The sequence below is a fragment of the Apteryx rowi genome, unplaced genomic scaffold (genome assembly GCF_003343035.1).
Source record: "Apteryx rowi isolate R43461 unplaced genomic scaffold, aptRow1 scaffold_34, whole genome shotgun sequence".
NCBI classification, from domain to species: Eukaryota; Metazoa; Chordata; class Aves; order Apterygiformes; family Apterygidae; genus Apteryx; species Apteryx rowi.
The window spans coordinates 1-19,880 of record NW_020449863.1 but is presented as its reverse complement, the minus strand read 5'-3'; the positions used below and the strand labels follow the sequence as shown (position 1 = coordinate 19,880).

Sequence of the window (19,880 nt, the reverse complement as noted above, 5' to 3'; positions counted from 1 at the left end):
GAAAGAAAAAAAAAATCATTTAAGTAAGAAATTTAGTTGATTTGTTATAATGCTGCATGCCCAATAACTTTGGTTTTATTTCAGGTATGCTTTAAAAGATTCCAGTGGATACTACCAGTACTTAGGCTTTTGGGAGTTTAAGAAATAACCTTTTCAAGCATAAATATTTGCCTTACTGCAAAAATATCTTCTTCCGGTGAAAGTCCAATCTTGCAGCCTCTGCACTGGCTCCATTCTAGGTAATTGAGGAAATCCCTTTGCAGAAGTATTTAGATAGAGCAACTTTGTAATAAAACATTGCTTTCAGCTCATTATAAAGTGTGGCATGCACACAAACTCACTCCCCTTTGCTTCAAGAAACACACAGTTCTTAGAGAATAATCAGTTTTACTGCAATTTACAATAAAAACCATTTACAGCATCTTTGTGAAAAATAATGCCATTTTGAGACTGGCACAGATGTTTTCCATTTTCAAAAAGAGGAAGCTAATGTAAACTCTTTTCTTTTCGCTTTAAGGACTTTGAAAAGTAATTTAAACAACTTTAAAAAAAAAAGTGTCTCTTTAAAAAGTCTACTTTACACAACGCTAACAAATCAGCATGCAGGCAAACACATTAAAACCGGACCAGCAGTGCTTGAAATAATTTTTTAAAATGACATGAAGAGAGATAGTGAAGGAAACTTCAGCTATATAAAAAATCCTTTGGGTATTACCGTTCAACAAGTCTGAACTCCGCTAGCAATGGCAGGTGGTCAGAAGAGTTATTTTCATTAGGAAGACCATTAACAGTCCAAAGATCTTGCTCTGTTAGAAGTGCCAGCCTACCAAGAAGTTTCAGACCTCCATTGAAAGAATCCTCTGCTCCTGATAAAAAAGTGAAAATATATTCATTAGTGTGGGCTAAAAAAAACAAAAAAAACAAAAAAAAAACATTCATAGCTATGCAGGAAAAGGACTACAGTATGGCAGAAATGATCTGAAGTCATTAGTGTGATATACAAAATCACCAGTAGTGTGCAAATTCCTGAATTTTATTTCTTTTGTTTCTAAGTAGGACTTCTAATGAACAGAGCTTAAAGTGCTCAGAAAGACACCATATCCCCCTATTTTGACAGGGATAAATTGAGGTAGAAAGGGAAAGGAATTTGCCCATTATTACTCCATTGCCAGTGCCTTTGGGGGCGGGGGGGGGGAGCCTGAAACTCAAGACTCGCACAGTCCAGTCCTATAGTCTAACAAGACAGCATGGCTAAACAAAGTTGAAGCTTGCAAAACTAGGGATCTTTGAGAGTCACTGTTTCACATAACATATTCTATTTCTTTATCTTCAAGCATACACTTCTCCACCAGGCAGGTCATACTGCAACTCTTGCTTACAAGAACAAAAGCTTTCTGGCACTTCCCTACCTAGTTCTTCACCATAAGAAATGGATCTTCCTCCAATTTTTTCTGCTACCTGCTTCTGTAATGGCCTGAAGAAAAAACACGCCATGTTCATGAAAGAGGGGAAGATGATTGACAGCATTACTATTATTACTCCTTACTATTATTATTACAGTACACATAAAATTTGTGTCCTCATTAAAAAAAAGCGAAAAGCAGCATCAGCAAAGAGTAAACTTTTTTTTCCAGCTCAAGAACTTCCATCAAGAACAAGATCCTTCCATAATGTGTCAAACTTCTCATTCGAGTATGCAGCTCAAGAAATGTAGACTATTCAGCAGCACTAGCTATTGCTTTCAGAGAGCAGAGATGCTACTGAGCAGGTTGAGTGCATTAGGGAACAACATAAACAGCAGCTGGAACTTCGACCAAAGCTTCTTTCTGTATCAAAGTAATCAGCAATTTCAGAACTTCCTGGCTGGGTGTCTTCAGTACCGGCTTCCCAGCAGGTAGTCAGAAGATTTCCTAGTAACCATGAAACCCCTCAGATGATWGTTCAGCCGCTTCACTCCTTTGCCAACTGCCAGCTTTTGAGACCTCTAACAGGCCAGCAGCTGCTACTGCTGCTTTGAAAAAGAGCCTACTTACTGCAAAGATGCCTGGACAGCTCTAGAGCACAGGCCTGCCCAACTCTTGAGCCAAATTTATCATTTAGCACAGCACCTGCATGTCTACAAAGCAACAGTTTGTTGCTACAGAGAGTTTGCTCTGCCTGTGATGATTAATGCAGCAAAATTGAGTCCTGCAGGACTCAGGTAGCTACTGAACCCTGTTTTCACAGCAAATCCTGAATAACAAACCAAATGCTTGCCTGAATATAATGCAGACCAAAGCATGAGAGCATTNAAAAAAAAAAAAAAAAAAAAAAAAAAAAAAAAAAAAAAAAAGGCCTCAATGCAGAAAAAGTGATCAGTCAGCCTCATACCACATCAAATACTTATTTGTACTCACTTTGGAGTTTGAACAATTTGTATGCTAGAGAAGCCCAAAGCATCAGAAAACTGAAAAGCCCAATGATTAAGTTAGTTTCTAAAAAACTGATGAATGAAAACTAAAAAACTTGGAGAATTCAAGTTTACTCCAATTCTATGCTCAAACCTAGGGTGAAAAATCTATTTGAAAAAACACATGCAGCAGAGGCTCAACTTGTTCTTCCTGTTAAAAAAAACAAAAACAAAACATAAAACACCACACAACCACACACACATGCAGCTTTAACACTGCTGGGGCAATAATACTGCAACAACATACATAAGCAGGTGAATTCAGATTCAATATTCCAAGGTACTGCACTCCCTTAAATCACGCAGAAGTCAGAAGGCGTTCAGACACTTCTCACCTCTTAGTTTTTCAGTCAAAGCTTTTATTTCTGTATTTTGAAGCTTTTTATTCCACATTTTGCACTAAGCTCATTTGCTGTGCATGACTAGTAAAGCTTTCATGCATTGGTTCAAAGAATTTTAACAGTCTATGACCCACGGTATGACAGAGGAAGACAGTATTCTCATTTCACATAATGAAAACAATCAGTGTCAATTTGCAAAGATCACAACTGAAAACTGCACAGAGAGCAGAAGTGAAATCCAGGTTTCTTTGTTATGATTTCTGCAGAACCACTTCTCCGATAACCCTGCACTGTGCAATGACCTTTGAAGACAGGATAAACACATGACTAACTACAACATGGAAGTCTACTGCTCAGGAGTACCCACACTAAGAGCACAAATGCTGTAAAGGATATCAGGCTTCACTGCTAACATGTGCTACCCATCAAGAAATACACCCTCAAAGGTACCATGTCTTTCTTGCACCATCTGGTGAGCTTTAGTTGCAACTGCAACCAGAGAGTGACAACCAGGCGTGTACAAGTGACTGCTCTCGGAGCAGAGGCCACAGAGATCATTTACTTGACAAACATCTTATCAAGCTTATCTGAAAAGTAACTTCCTAATAAACTGGCCATTTATCAGCTTTAATGTACATCGTAAGTTGATGCTCACCATTTTGTTGATTAAATGATAGGAAATACAGCTTTGTCATAGGTCTGGCCACTAAGGTCACCTATGAATTACTACTGAATAACGTTTCCCAGGCGCAACTTAGATTACTACTTATCTGCAGCCTCAGTTCTCAGCCTCCATGCTGAGATGACAACTACAAAAATGTCTCATTAGGTGACAGAGGTGCCCCCTGTGTGGGGCAAACAAGAAAGCCCAACTACATTTCTCAGATAACAGCTAACATTCAAAGTACCACCACGAACCTCTGAGGTACTTGATGAAATTATCACATTTCCCTTTGAACAGATTCTGAATGTTCCCCTTAAACGTTCCTGAAAATACTTAAAGAAGGTTTCCTTACCTGGCTGGGCAGCAATATCATCATTTGCTGCAGAAAAGAAAATATAATCCACAGTGACAGCACTTCGGGAGTGACAGGTTGTTACTTCCGGCATCCCAGTTTCAGGGAAGTAATGAGAATACACTGAAGATAGTTTAAAATGGTGCTGTAATTTTGAAGACAACCTAAACAGGAATCAAAAAAAGAGGATTTTGCTTCCTTGTATTTGCTAGAAAGAGAATAAGCAATAAAGGAACACTGAAAAGTTTCTGGCTACAAACAAAATCAGTAATCTGGATATGCAAACTAATTTTTAAATACGTAAGTGTTTCTCTCTTGCACTCAATCCCATCACCTTGTGTGTTAGGGGCCTAAACTTCTGAAGGTAAAATGCAGACAGCTTTGGAAAAAGTAAGTAGCAGATACCTAACAGCCTATCAAAACTAGATAAACTGACACTTTAAATATACAGAGCCTTCACCTCCATCTATACTTTGCAAGATTTCGCATGTGTCCTCATTCAGCAATCTCTCCCTGGCACACTGGTAGAAGCATCCATCAGAAGAGCTTATATGAAAGGGACAAATCCTGAACTCATCTAACTTGGTCCTTCAGCATATAGGAAAATTAAGGTTTTGTTTGTTTTTTTAAACCAGAAGTATCAAGTGTTTTCCAGATGGCTATGCCTAATCTTTTCTCCTCTGCTCAGGCTCCCATTTTGTCTCTCCACATAATCTGCCAGTCTATTCCTCCTCCTGTTCAGCCCATCTCATCTCACCTGTTTTCTTTCAAATCAGCCACAAAAGGTGGAATTGCACATTTCAGCAAAAGAACTCTCTCACAGCCATTTGTTCCCATCAGCTTTGCAAATCACCCTTTCTCAGCTGTACCTGTCTCTCAGTGCATGGCTGCATTTTAAACCTGATCTGCAACATGTCCTGGTTAAAAACAAGTATTGCTTTGAAAAATCAGCATGTCCCAGCCTTATCTGAGGACAGGCAGACAAACATGCAACTGGGTACAATTTGGGGGGCAATTTCTGCTCTGGAAGTGGCTGGGGAATAAAGAGTTCTTTTCAACTGATTCTGCTGCCAAAGGATACATATCACAGCTTCCATGGGCTTCTGCATCTTACATTTTGATGACCTTTTTAATACAGTTATCAGAAGTGCAGCTGTACTGAGTCAATCCAACCTGCCCTAACAGCCTGAGAACAGCAAATACTTAAAAGGGAGTAAGAACAAGCGTACAGCAATACTGGTCACAGGAGACCATCCCAACTTCCAGCAACCTGCAGTTCACAATTTCCTTAGCCAACAATCATTGCATCCACATCTGTTAAATGATGTGCAATGAACTTTCCTTCTGTGAGCTTTCCTAACTACTTTTTAGAAACTCCCACAACATCTTTYGGCAATTAACTTTAGTTAATTGCCACAGTGAGAAGATCTTTTGCCTGTTTTATATTTACCGCCTGTCAAGTTCTTTTGATGATTCAGTAGTTTCAGTATATTCACTGCTTTCCCCTCAAACAATATTTATTCATGTTCCCCCACCCCTTAATGATTATCCACCAGCTTATCCCCTCTCAGTTGTCTTTTTCCTAAGCCAGGAGACCCAAGTCCATTTAGTCTCTGTTCATATAGAAGCTGTTCCATAACTTTGATCATTCTTGCTCTTTTATATCCTTTTCAGGATGAGTCAACAAAATTGCAGTGTTCAACATGTAGCATACTATGCCACACATTACTAAAGTCAATACAAGACCATTATGCTGTAGTCATACATGTTATCTACTCTTTTCTCAGAAAGACCATTACTTGCCTTTCTGATCATCAGAAATCACTACAGGTTTTAACAGAACTATCCACAATGACACCAAGATCTCGTTTCTGAGTAGAAATGGCTAACTTAGAGCCTGCATTGTGTATGTATATATAGTTAGCACAATTTCCTTCTTATGTGCCTTACTTTAGATGCCTTTACCAGTTTGGTAAATGTAAATGTATTATTCCTTCCTTTCAAAAACCAAACACATATGCCGCCCCAGCAGTCTAATGATAGTCATTTCCTTCAGTTTAACAAGCAAACTTTCTGATCTGAATAGGAGTTGTACTACCAAATCCTAAGTAATGTTAAAGATCTTTTTCCTTATAAAATACTACAAGTTTCAGGTATTCAAGGAATTTTAATTCTCCTACAGAACTCCTGACAAGGAAGATTTTCTGTTCTTCCCAGTTCTCTTCCCTCCTTTACCCAAATTTCATATTGCATTTTAGGATTTTATTAGCTTCCAAAAAACAGTATCTCAGAAACAGTAAAAAGGGCAGAGATAATGCCAACATTTAAACAGCTGGACAATACTGCCTTTTTATAACACGATTTCTGCAAATGGACTGAAGTTCACAACTTTCCTGTAATATTCCTATAAAGCAAGATGTCTTGCTTAGGGCAAGAAGTTACTAAATGTCAGAAATATTCTCTAGCAGGCAGATGGAATGTACCCCAATACCTCATCGCTGCATTTTGAGATATCGCCTGCAAGTTCCTGCAAGAATACACACTCTTAACTATTTCCAGTCCTAGCTATCTGATCAGCTTTTTCACATGAGTGGAAGATGAACTTTTGCCACATGGGCAGACTGGGTCGGATAGGCATCTTGTAGCCATACCTGGAATCAGATACAAGCTTGGTCTAAAAACTAAACAAAAACCTCCCCAAACTCAAACACTAGGAACCAACTAAGTGACTCTACTTTTCTACCCACAACACATACTTTTCAGATGCTATTACAATCTCCTCAGTGTTGTCCAATTTTGCTTCTGTCATCTTTTCTCCTACAAAATAAGAACATGTTCATTTCAGATTTTAAAGTATCTTGTGATTAAGACCACTGATGAAAAGCTACAGGAAAAAGAACAGCCTACTATAATATCTTTAAAAACACTTATTTTTTGCAGCAGGCAAGATACAATTCATAAAACTAGATTAAATTCTTCTATTCCATTAGTTAGATTGCCTTCAAAGAATCTTTCAAATTACCTCCTATTCATTTTAAATTGTTTTGTCTGTCAAAGAAAAAAAGATAGATGAAAGATGGAAAGACACGCAGCTAAGGGAACAGGGATCACTTGCTTTTCCCATTTGTTCCATAGAATACACACACTATAATACATAAACACTGAAGCATAAGGTAGGTTCACACTACTTGCGTGCTGCATTCCTCCATCTCTCTTTTCCCAGTCACATCACAACTGGCTTCCATTATGCAAGCACAGTAGTTCCAATATTATGCACCAGATTCTGAAGGGTAAATTCTAACTAGCTAATCTTTTAAAGACTCGAATCTGCAAGTGCTTTTGCAAACAAATAACTTCACACCCCAACAATTTTCCTCTACTAGAAAAGATAATCAATTTTTCAGTGCAACCTGAATGGTGTCTTCAAAGGACCATAAAATTCGTCAATCCAGAAACTGACCTGCATTTTCTTCTTTTCGTTGCTGTTTTACTTCATACACACAGTTTTGTGAAATACCTAATTTTTTTGGCCAAATTGGAATAGATAAGATTCTTTGTCCCCTTGGAAACTGTTCTTGTCCAGAGACCTAAGAAAAACAATACGAACTTGTTTCAGACGGAAACCTGATTAAAAAAAAAACCTGAAAGAACTGGACATTCTCGTACAGTAAAGCTTAACACTTTGAACAAACAATATCTCCCTAGAGTAAGTCTTTTATACCAACTTATCAAATCTCTGTCAAAATACTCCTAATTTACAACCCCTTTGCTACCCCATTGTCCAGGATAATTCTTGTGACACTAAGCTAAGAAACTGCCAAGAACACTTTCAGCAACATAACAGGACTGAGTATAGACAGCTCCCTAGCAAATACTTTATCTTCATGATATTCTTCTGGGAGGAAGTCAACTCAAAGTGGGGCTAGAAACAACTACCCACTAGCAACAAACATCAATGGTGCTATTTTTTCTTATTTTCTCATTGTATGTGCTTCAGTTGCTTTATATTGGATAGCATTTAACATCTCCAACAGCTACATACAAGAGCTTACAAAAAGGTACAGCTAACCTGAAACAGTTTAGGTTCAGCATCTAATATTTCTGCTTTTAAAATAGTTCTAACCACTGTAAGTCAAAGTTTATCTTCATAAAAAAAAAAGTAATCTTTCTAGACAGAACACAGTAGGGYATTTGATTATGTAGTTATTTTCTCCTACTTGAAAGCTGTAACACTTAAGAACAGTGATATAACCATCCTGTGGATAATTACCTTTCAAGAACAATTAATTTGTTTGTCAAATTGTTCATTTCAGAATGCCAGGAGCAGGCATAACATTTTGTAAGGCACAGCTAATGGGCSCAGGCTTATTTTATTAACTCCACAGCAACTTTCACTTTGCACAAAGGGCACTAAGATGGATATCGTAATGGAAACACAACCACAAGCTGATCTATGGTGTGCTAGACCACTCTACTAAATATTTTCCTCTCCCATCAGCCTTAATCTTTTTTGTGAGAGATGAAAAGCATATCCTACCTTTCCTATAGCAAGTCCTTCATAATTTAACTTTCCTTCTTTTATAAATCTGTACAGTGGAGAACCAGGAACAGAATTGAAGTCACCACAGATGATAATTGGACAGAAAGTACCATCCTTCTGACAGGCAACACTAGCAATTTCTGCCAGGAGCATGGCAAGTTGGGTCAGTTTGATGTCCCCTCGCCTTGGGTTATACAACAGATGTGTATTGGCTATACAGATTGCAGCATTAGTTTTACAGTGAAATCTAGGCTGCAAAAGCAACACCAGTCCAACATTGTCCCTGTCCAAGAGTGGAATATCATGGCGGAAAAATTCCACAGGGCTTGATAAGATCAGACTAAATTTGGAAGTTTTGAAGCAAATAGCACAGCCATCAGGTTTTCTCCCTGTCCTCATCTTGTATTCACAGTGATAACCTGCAAGAAAGACAATTAAAAACATTAAGATACCATTCAATAAATACAGATCAGTTTTCAAAAAAAATTAGGAAAACCTCATACTACTTTTCTCCTTTGGCAGTCAATGCCTAGTCTAAAATAACAAAGACTGAGGGAAGTTCACTGTGCCCTTCACATCCCCTTTTTCAGATGCCCATCATGGACCTTTGCATCTTCCACAGTAAAATTTTTTAGATGTTTACATTGCTTGAGGAAAAACGAGTTACAATGGGAGTTATTTGGCATGACTATGTACACAGCTGAGAACCGTTCATAAAACAAAATTCAGAAAATATCCATCACAAATTCCCTATAATAAATGCTTAAAATTTAATGGCTTCTGATAGAAAAACAAAATCCCCAAACATCCAAGTCACAATAAAAAAGAAAGTGTATGAAAACCTAGTTGTCACTTATAATTTGATTGGGATCATCTTCATTATCTCCTGTTTTCAAAGGAAAGTTGCTTCATCACAGCACTGAGCTGCCATCCCAAGCTGGGAAACAGTTTAACAGTAACTGTCCAAATTAATATTCTGCATTTTTAGCTGAACTTCTAGAGTACTCTGAACACCTTTATAAAGTTTAGTCTTGTATTCTTTAAATGAGAAATTATTTAAGGTAACTAACAATTCATATATGAACATGTAACCTTAGCAATCACTTTATTCCATCCCTGCATACTAAGATTTGACCCATTAGAAAAGGCCTCAAAATATGATTCCAAAAGGAAAATCAACACAAGACGCTTTCCTGTTCTTTCTAACTTCAGTTTAAATACTACAGTAAAATTGATCCAATACCTTTTGTGATGTCTAAGTGTCTAAATAGTTTAAGATACCAGGCATACTTTTCTTTATGTGGAAAACAACCAAATCACATAAAAGTGGACTTGCATATTGAAGTTTATTCCAGGTTTATAACTGTTTTTACCACAGTTCAACAAGATATTCAAGAATATTATCGCGAAGCATTCCAATCGAGTATCTATTCCAACAGTATCTAGTTTTTGCCTTTTAAAAAAGGCCTCTCCATGACCCATGTCATATGGATTCGTAAAGTACAGCCCCCTGAAGCAGACTGAGCTGACTTCAGAGCTCAGAAAACAGAGAATTCCTATTCTTTTCTCCCAGCTCCTGACCACATGCTCCTGCCACTTGTGTGCTACCATAAACTACTCTAGCTCAGAAAGCCTGCAGAAAAATAACCCAGGAAAATAAAGTGCGACTGGACAGTTTTCTGCTGGGCTAGTGGATTTAAACAATGTAAAGGTCTAGTGAGTGCCAAAACTAGCCCAAGAGAAGGGGCAGGGCATACATCTGGGAGCAAGGGAGGGGAAGGGGAAGAGCTCCAGCGAGCTCCACATCCTTTTTAGCAGCAGGAAGCTCAGTTGCCCACAGGAGCTTGGCCTTAAGTGTTTGTTTCACAACATGTCAGGCTGATTTAAGTCAGTACTGCATTACACTGCCTTCTTTACAAACACCCAGTTCTGGGAGCTAGACTGTCAATTAACTAAGAAAGGAAAAATTTGGTCCAATGCTGTTCCTTGAACTGCCTTGTCCTGGCATCAGACAAGTATCAGGCCTTGGGCTTGGGACTGAAAAGAGGTGAAGGGTAGAATAGATTTAGATCAGTTTAAAATTGCCATGGAATCACGCCCCTATATGCATGTTCCTTACCATAAATACATATAGGAGACAGAAAAGGACCGTGCTATTTAGGCTGAACGACAGTACTCATATAAATGCTAATGAACATAAATTGAACATGAATGAAATTTAGTGCTGATATCTGAAGGTTTCAAGCCATAAAAAAGGAACTCCAGAGAAACTATCCAACAGGAGTACTGGGAGAAAATATTAAGGCAGTTTCAAGAGTGTTTGATGAATTTATGAAAGGAAGTATACAGTRCTGTAGCATGGCATAGAGGTGGCTTGATTCTATGACCTAAGAGATTCTTTCTGTGGAAAAAAGCACCGGGGGATGACGACAAAGTATTGGTCATGGAGTTTCATCATACCCAGGGACTCCAGACTTGACTTGATCTCTGTTCTATAATGGTCTTCTTGGACTTCTTGTAAACAAAGTACCTAAGGCAAAAGTTTACAATTGAAATATATTAGTAAGCACATCAAAATATTAATTTATGTCTCAGTTGTCAAGTCTTTTTTTTTTTTTTCCTTTTTTTAAAAAGAGATTTCAGAAGTTTTTTGCCTTCACAATCCTGTAAAAAAATTCACCAAACTCTTACTGGCCTGAAAAATGACTGAAGCAAGAAGCTTATTGACTTGACTTTGTTATTAACAGTAGGTGTCCTGGAGAAACAAGACTAACTAACAAAACCATGTAAAGCTGCACAAAGAAAGGTATTTTTCCAGCCCTGATACAAGCAGGAGTTTAGAAGCATGTTTTTGGTATAGAAGGACAGCAAGCTTGATCATAAGCCAAATGATAAAGAGCACCAGGGGAAGAGAGAAGACATTGCCTAAGAGGAACACTTTTGGATCAGAGCCTCACTGGAAGAGATGCTACTAACAGTTGCATTTCTCTCAACTGTGAGCATTAATCATAAGGAAACAGAGATCCACATAGCAGTCTTATCACTCAAGACCTTATATGATCAAAAGAGTAGGTAAAGCATTTTAGTTTGTCTGCCTTCCAAACAAAGGATTCACACATGATTATAAGTTCCCCATTATCTGGTCTAACACATGGCTCTAAGGGATTAGCAGCCAGATTTTAGAAAGGGGCTTTTGATTCACTGAATATACTGACACATGGTACCTAAAGAAGTATTAAGTCACAAAGTTGCACACTTCCGAGTTAAAAAATGCCAGCACTGACGGTTGCCTTAATTTGACCCTCCTGCGCACAGGCATACTATTATTCCTCCACAAAAGCATGGTGTGCAAGATAATTATTTGCCAATAGTGATGTTCTATTCAGTCTTGTGCCTCTTCTTCACACTAAATAACTTATAACTTAAGGAAAAAGACACAGCCTTCAACTCTCAAGGTTCCTAAGCTGTACAGTGTCAGAAGCTGAGACCATCCTGGCAAGAGATGCTCCGTTCTCCTTCTCTAAGCATCCATCATTGGCTCCTGCTGAAAACATGACACTAGACTAGGCAGACCTTTGGCCTACACAAATACAGTTGTTCTTCTGTTCAGTGCCTTATTTACAGCATTCTATTCAAAAGCACTCTAGGCACAGACTGAAAAAGACTTGGGAAAGAAAGTGTATTCTGACATAAAAAAAGTTACAGTGTATCAGCAGACTGTCGAAGTTATGTCAAAAAGACCATCCCGGGGAATTATGAACAAATAGAAGGCAGCTATGAGCAGTATATATTTTACAGTTGCGTTTGCTGTAAGTTTAGATTACGTAGAAAACACTAATTACAAAAGTATAAATCAGAACTACCGACTTAATCATGACATAACTAAAGGCTCAGCTGGATTCACTAGACCATCTGCTTACTAAAACTAAAATAAAACTAAAATAAAAACCAGCAAGAATTTGCTACTCCATTTACAGTTTCTTGAGAAATACCCACGTGTTCATTTTATACTCACATCTGCATCCAATTGTTTGATTTCTTGTAGAATGTTGGGAAATCTGTATGTCCAGATTAATAAGGGCTGCCTGCAGTGCTTATACAGGTGGGAGTTATCTTCTAACAAATTCTGTGAAAGGATATTGTAGGACATGACTGTAAAATCAAATTTTGCCTCACTTTCTCTATTGCTTTGGTCAGTTGCTTTATTTTCAAAGATCTTCATTGTTCTACTGTGCTGACAAAAATATTCCCAGTGCCTTTGGATTGCTCCTGTTAAAAACACATGAAACAGAAAACAAGTTATGTAATACGCTATATTACTTCTTACTGCTCTTAGAACTCATTCTACTGATGACTATTTGTCTTTCAAATTGCTTAAGCAAATCGAAAAACTCTCCAATTATATAATTAATGATCAAAGATGACTTCCGGCTATGCCTCAAATCATCTGAGATCACTGAAGTCCAGTTATCCGCATTATCAACCAGCAGCAGACTGAAGCTATAGCTGTTGCTATCTGCTCCGAGTATTTCTTTTTACACCCAAAGGTACAGTCTCCTCTGACAAGCAGGTAGTAAATTTCACCACTGTGCTCAGGTTATTCAGGACTTTACCTAGCGTTTGTAATGAATATAGCAAGGCTTTAAATAGTGTTTTTACAATGGTAGAGAGGCTGCACTGCTTCCCAGCAGGTATCTTTAATTATTGTCATTTACAACGCGTAAACAAAAGATAACCAGGAAGGTTTATAATACTAACCACTCTCTCAGACAAAGGCATACCAAGATGTACTTGCCGAGGGGTTTGAGAGAGGACAAAGCAACCTCCTTTCCTTCAGTTCCTGAAGATACATATGAGGTTTCTGTGCCTTCAGGAACTTCATTTTTATGGGCATGTGYGTCCAAAAATCCTTTTGTGATGCTGATGGCATTTGCCCTTCTCAGTCTCAATACAACTTCCAGTTTATTTTGTTAAGGAAGTGATTTATGCAAGAAGGGCCTGATTGTGACTGTGCCCCCCTATTTTTTTTCCCCCCACGGTAGACAAAACTTAATATCCACAATAGTCAGTAAAACATTTGGATGCTCTGTGGAAGATTATATGGGTAATAAGCTAAAGCAGACACTTCCAAGTTTCATGGAAGTCTGTTATAGAGCTGGGTAGACATCTTCATGCTTCTTATTGCATTTACCTGGATAAGTACATTTGCTGGTTGCTCTGTCAGTCATGGTACAAAACTTGCTAAAATGCCTGTGGCAAAGCACAGCRGTAAAAACAAAACAAAAATCACACTGAAAACAAACAACATGAAGTCTCAGTTATCCCTTAATTCTCAGTTATCTAGATCACAGATAACTCAACTGGCTCTGAAAGAAGCCAATTCAGGTTCAGCAGTGCTTATAAGCTCAGGTATAGTGAAAGGAACTAAGCTATACAACTTCCAGGGCCAAGTCAGCTCTGAAAGCAATTTAGCTGAATCTTTTGCTTTAAAAAGAAGAGTTCACGAGCTAACAGATCTGAACTGGGAACAGATGCCGGAGAAAATCTGAACCTGTCTGAATCAAGCTCAGGACTCCTCAACTGTGCAATCTCTGGCATGTGATCTAGCATTCATTTTGTGGATTATCTCAGTTTGTGCTAGATGATGCATAATTGACTGTTCTTTCTGACAGACTGTTTGATAGCACAAAGAAAACAGTTTACAGAGTAAACAGCAATACAAAACTGTAACACTCTCACTCCCTCCCTCTCAAGAGGGATGTCCTCTATTGCCAAGCAAAACAGGAACTCAAAAGATGCACGTAATATAGCTTGTAACTTGTTAGAAGTGTTTAGTATTACAAATTAACAAGCAAACAACATCTTTTACCTCTCTTGTTGGTATGGTTTTCTTCATTCTGTGCTACAGAAAGACACAACACTTCCTTCTGATTAGAGCTGCTTGTTTCTTCTTCAGGAGTTGAAGTATCATGCTGGCCACTGAGTCTTCTCTTTTTTGTAGATGGTTCTTCTCCCTCAGATTTCATGTTGGAATTAGATAGATGAAAGCAACAATTCTGTGTGAAGTTATCAAGCTGCCAATTTGAGTTCTGAAATTGTCTCCAAGGTCCAAAAAATGGAGGCAACCTCCAGTTTGCTGGGAAATCAACTGGAACAGGAAGTGGAAATGAGGCCCAGGGATACTGTCCAGCCCATCTCAGACAGCTGGAAAATGGGCTGTTCCAGGAAAATACTTGAGAACTATTCCAGTGGACAATCCAGTCTCTGCCCAGCCTCTGCATTTGACGGGGCAGCATGGAGTGTCTGTTAAAGAAAGGATAGGTTTTATTACTTAAATGCAACTACATCTACCTGTAACCCACTGTTTGTGGATGCAAGTCACCTTGGTTATGATTTATAAATGACATTCTTTCCTTACAAGTTAACCCGTACAAGATAATGRATACTATTTTCCTATAGTTTTCACTCAGCTACGCAGGATAAGAATCTGATTTTTAGATACAATTATATATTATGACCCTTTTATTTAGTATTGCAAATATAATTGGAATGTGTAGAAGTTTAAACCTTTACCTAAATGATCGGCAAAGTGGGACTTTGCAAACTGATCTTGTAACTTCTTTTCCCTTCAGCTTTACAAATAATGCCATTTAATTTTCAAACTCCATCCGTTTGAATAACTGTTTACAATTTACCCTCTGCCTTGTTGAAATCAATAAGCTCCTCTTTCAAGTGCTCAGCAGAAAAACCTTTACAAAAAGTCTTTTTTGCATACTGCATTAATTTTATTATAAGGCTATTTGAAAGAATCAGAAAATCACTTTCCCTCAATAAGTCACAAGAGCATTTAAGAAGCCATTGACTTCACAGGTCAGAAGGCCAGCTAAATAAAGCACAAGACAGGGAGATAGGGGGTACTAACTCTGTCTCCTTTGCTGACACCAGTGTATACAACTCTTAACTTTTACCAATTGTGTTCTGTTTTCCAGGTGGGAAAAATGCAGGTTAGCAACTAGAACCATGAAAATGAGCTCCCCCCCCCACTCTCAACAAAGATCCAGAAAAGCTAAGTGACATCACCCAGCCTCAGCTTCCTCATATGTTAAACAATAAGGTATATTTCACCTATCGGGAGCTCACAAGCAAAAACCGTCAAAGCTAGATGGGCCAGTTGAATGAAAGCCACAGCCTCTTAGTTTTCATGCAGTCTGGTAAATATGTAAAAACCAAAAATATGAGCAAAACCAACTTGTCCTGAAACAGCTGTTTTCACTACTGTGCACTAGAGTAGTCCTATAAACTCATTACGAAAACACACTCCACCACATTACAACACAGTGATGCACGCTGAGTGCAGGAGGTACCTTCTTTGCAAAGGCTTCTTGGAATACTTGTTTATGGAAAAGTTTTCAGAAAGATTTAATTCTGACGCGCGGCTTCTCAGAAGCACAGTGTGACACAAGTACTTTCCTACAGTTACCTACAAGCCGCAAAGAAAAACTCGAGCCTACGCTTAACCCTACTAACTGCTGCCCTGCTGCGAACAACGGGGCTTATTTTAAATAAACACGACCGTCAGTCCCCACCGCCCCCCTCAGCGCCTACAGCCAAACAACGCCTGCGCGAGGGCCCCCGCGGGGGCTCTGCTCCCGGGGCGCCCCCGCCCCCTCACACCCAACGGTCACTTATGGCCGTTAAACGCCCGCCGGCCCAGGGGAGCCCATGCACGGGGCCGCCTGGGCCTCCGCCGGTGCCGGGCCCGCCGCCGGGCCCAGCGCCCCCCGCCGCGGCCGCCGTTACCTCCCAGCGGGCCCGGGCCCGGCCGCTCGGGGCCCTGCTAGCCGCTCCGCGCAGCCCCGGCGCCCCCCAAGGGGGTCATCCCAGGGCAGCGCCAGCTCCGCCCGTCGCCTCCGCGGCGCTCCCGGCCCCGCCGCTTCCCCCGCGAAGGCCGCGGCCCCGCCACGCCCCGCGCGCGCTCTCCCCTGGGACTTGTAGTCCTAGGGACGGCCTCCGCCGCCATCTTTGTTCCGGGAGGCCGACGCCCGAGCCGCGCTGCCATCTTGGGCCAGGCGAGGAGCGCCGCGGCGGAGGCCAAAGCGAAGCCCCGGGAGCCATCTTGGCTGAGGGCAGGAGGCGCTCGTCCTGCAAGGGCAGGCTGCGAGCCCTGATTGAGCCTAATATGATTTAGGCTGCTCGATTTCTGTTTTTTTGGCTCTTTTAAATGGATATAAGACTGAATTTATGCAGCAGTTTCCATACGTGGTCTTCTCCATAAGATGCTAGCATTACAGTTTGTCCCTGTAGGGTTTAAAGCACCTCAAGGAAGAGAAATGGTTTATTTCCTCTTCATTCCTACTCTCCTACAGGAGCAAGGTGCCATTTCAGTATGGTAGCACTACATTCACTATTTACCGAAAAATAAAAGCTGCTCACCTGAGAATATATTTTAATTTTCTCACATTAAAACACACCTGAGCCGCTTTGCAAAGCACTCCATGGAGGTTAATGCTACTCTGTGCAAATATGGTGGACCTGGTCCCACAAAACAGATGGGAGAACTACCTGCTGAGGGGTCCCTGCAGAAATACACAGTTACTTACCAGCTGCATAAACAACCCATTCTAGTTCTATCTGTATTTCACTAATAAGCAGTTAACTGCTTTTGCGAGGTCCTTTGAGGACAAAGTAAATGCTGGCTCTGTTTACTGTAAGAAAATGTAATATAAAGCATATGAAATACGATGGTGCTGAATAGTGCAGATCCTGTGCAGGAACTGCAATCAAGTAAAAAATCATTTCTCCCCATTCCTGTTGGTTGTTTCATGTATGTGACTTTAAATGGTTTAAGGAAAAGAAAGATATGCTGATAAGTACAAAAGCTTATTGTGCAACAGACAAAAATAGAAAGTAAGTAAAAGATTAACCTATTAATATGATGGAAATTGCTTCTCAGTTATTCATTTTGCTATTATTTATTGCCTTGACCTCAGAAGGCCTTAATGTGTTGTTAACACCTAATTGCAGATTGTTTACTCTCCCTTAATTATTATTTGTATAGCTAGGTTGGCTACACTATGTTAAGAGATATTCTTCAAGCTAGGTCTCTCCAAGTCAACTATAAGCCCAATATTTTGAGTCATTTGCTGTTTTGAAACTCCCTAGTGAATGGAGACTGCTGACTCACTGGGGGATGTTGTGATCAATTATACTGAACATAAGAACAGCCATGGTGCTTGAGATCAATGGTCCACTGAGCTCTGTTTCCTACTTTCAAAAAGTGGTTGGCAGCAGAAGCCCAGAGACATGCAAGGACTGGGCAAACCTCACCCAAATCCTCTCCCTGCCTGTAGCTATTTTCAGCTCAGTAGATTTCCTGAGTCTGTTGTGTTTGTCTCTTTCGTAACTCTCGATGGCTCTCCCCCCCAAGTACTTGAACTCGTGAACTTTTTGCATTAACAACATCCTTTGACAAGAGTCCTGCAGGTCTAGCAATCATTATGTGAAGAACTATTTTATTTTATTTTTTTTTAGCTCTGGTTCCTACCAGCTTCATTGGGCTCTGGTTCTTGTGTTAAGAGACACTGAACAGTCCATCTCTATCTATCCTCTCTATGCCACTTGTGATTTCATGGATCTCTGTCATGTCCCCTCATTCCCCTTCTTCCAGGCTGAATGGTCTCAGGCTACTCAGTTGTTCTGTGTAAAGATGCTATTCCATATACCTGATCATTTTTATTGCCCTTTTTTTGATATTTTTTCCAGTTCTAATATATGGGTATTCCTTATCAGATAAAGGAAATAGAACTGCACACAAAATTAAAAGTGTGGTCCAGTCTTGGATTTATACAGTTACAGCATACTGTTCTCTGTCTTGTTCTCTACTCCTTTCCTAACAATTCCTAATATTTGCTTTCTCTTTTGATTGCCAAGCATAAAGATGATTTTTTAGAGGAGCTGCCTACTGTAACTCCAAGATCTTGCTCCTGAGTGGTCAACATAGAGTTCATCACTTCATATGTGACACTAAGACCATTTTCCCCCATATTACTTTGCATTTATCTGAACTGAATTTTATCTGACATCTTATTGCCCATTCAATTTCATAAAATCCTGCCACAAATCCTCATAATTTGTCCTTGTCCTTACTACCCTTGACAGTTCTTTTTCAACCCACTTCTTGCTGCCTCATCCATGTCATTCATGTATATGTTGAACAGCACAGACCCTTGTGGAACTACACTGGTGACCACCCTGCACTGAGGCAATTCATCATTCATTCTTACCCTCTGTTTCCTATCTTTAACTAGTTATTATCCATGCAAGGATCCTCCTGTTTATCCCATGGCTACTTACTCTCCTTAAAACCCCTCTCCTTTAGTGAGTGACTTTGTCAAAAGTCTTTTGGAAATTCTGGTAGATAATGTCTACTGCATCCCCTTATCCATATGTTTGTGGACATCTTCAGAGAACTCCAGTACAACTGCAAGGCAGGACTTCTGTTTACAGAAGCAATGTTGACTCTTCCGTATATATCCATGTCTGCTTATTCTATCCTTTGTTATAATCTCCACTAAATTGTATAGAATATATTACAGGCCAAATACTAAATCCGTAGGTCTTTCAGGTTCAGCTAAAAAAATCAAGATGCAGAGCTGGATCATTTAAGTTTCTGAGTCTTGCCCATTTTAACTATAGCATTATTTTCAAGTGTTTCCCCATATTTTAAAAATATGACCTGAGACTAATAAACATCATAAACAAAAGGCTGTTTCAGGTGTTCTTCAGACTGTCCCTTAAGTAAAAAAAATGCAAAGGCTTTATAAAACTGCCTTTTTCAATGTGCAAAAAAGTATTCAATTCAGTTAAGGTAACACAGGATTCAACACAAGTACCCTGAATCACCTAATTACATCAAGGCAAACTACAAAATGAGAGTAAGTTACAGCAAAGACTTTGAAAACTGGAATACACGCTCACAGAAGAAAATAAAATGTGCGCTATTGAAGGATACCTGTTATCCATATTGCGCTATCTCTAATCTGTACATGACTGTTTTAGTATTACCCAACTCAGTGGAGAGATTTCAGTCTGGTTTTTAACAAAAGGCTATCCTCTATATAGAAACTGCTATCCTTCTAGCAATCTTAGAAAGACCATAGGCTGAACAGGCACAGAGGTGGAACTCCTCAAATACAGGTTGATATAAACTAGCAGGGGAAACTCCTGGAAACAGTGTCACTATATCCTGGAATAAATTATGATATTAATAGTATCGGAAGCGCAGCTAACAGAGGCAGCGAACAGGCGCAGCAGTTTGCGCAGCAGTGGTTGGGCTCTGACTAGAACTTGAGGATCTTGTGGAAGTTGTGGGCTTTCTGAGGACCCCCGAGGACCTAGAAGGTGATCGCTGTGAACAGGAAAGGGGAAGCTAGGCAAGGACAACTGCAGGAGGCCTTGACTTCTCCTGGGAAAAGCTCGTGGGAAAAGCTCCAGCTAGGAGTGGCTGCTGCTAACGAGCTCTCTGGGTTGCCCCT

The 19,880-nt window shown here is 39.7% G+C and overlaps 1 protein-coding gene across 3 annotated transcripts; it reads right to left on the bottom strand.

Annotated features, from left to right (window-relative positions):
- Window positions 1-370: 370 nt before the first annotated feature.
- Window positions 371-16,232, bottom strand: ANGEL2 (angel homolog 2). 3 transcript variants are annotated; one of them, XR_003254613.1, is made up of 10 exons: window positions 16,147-16,232; window positions 14,216-14,649; window positions 12,362-12,615; window positions 10,807-10,876; window positions 8,344-8,765; window positions 7,267-7,393; window positions 6,563-6,623; window positions 3,807-3,970; window positions 1,380-1,474; window positions 782-866 (listed from the first exon to the last, which is right to left on the bottom strand). XR_003254613.1 is itself a non-coding variant. In XM_026072279.1 (9 exons), the coding sequence occupies exons 2-9, from the start codon at window positions 13,572-13,574 to the stop codon at window positions 712-714; spliced, it is 1,290 nt and encodes a 429-aa protein (XP_025928064.1). In that variant the 5' UTR covers window positions 13,575-13,596; window positions 14,216-14,302; the 3' UTR covers window positions 371-711. The 3 variants fall into 3 exon arrangements, 2 of the variants coding, with proteins under 2 accessions (XP_025928064.1, XP_025928063.1); XM_026072279.1 differs by lacking the exons at window positions 1,380-1,474; window positions 16,147-16,232 and adding an exon at window positions 13,538-13,596 and having other exon boundaries at window positions 371-866; window positions 14,216-14,302; XM_026072278.1 differs by lacking the exons at window positions 782-866; window positions 1,380-1,474 and adding an exon at window positions 2,317-3,092.
- Between the last annotated feature and the right edge of the window lie 3,648 nt (window positions 16,233-19,880).

What these genes read in the sequence shown, in the direction of transcription:
- ANGEL2 (XM_026072278.1), bottom strand. Translation starts at nt 14,642, where the DNA reads ATGCTGCCCCGTCAAATGCAGAGGCTGGGCAGAGACTGGATTGTCCAC. An exon ending in ACGAAAAGAAGAAAATGCAG is followed by an intron (nt 6,624 to 7,266) that starts GTCAGTTTCTGG and finishes CTTATTTTGTAG; the next exon opens with GAGAAAAGATGACAGAAGCA. An exon ending in TGATATTGCTGCCCAGCCAG is followed by an intron (nt 3,093 to 3,806) that starts GTAAGGAAACCT and finishes CTGTCTTCAAAG; the next exon opens with GTCATTGCACAGTGCAGGGT.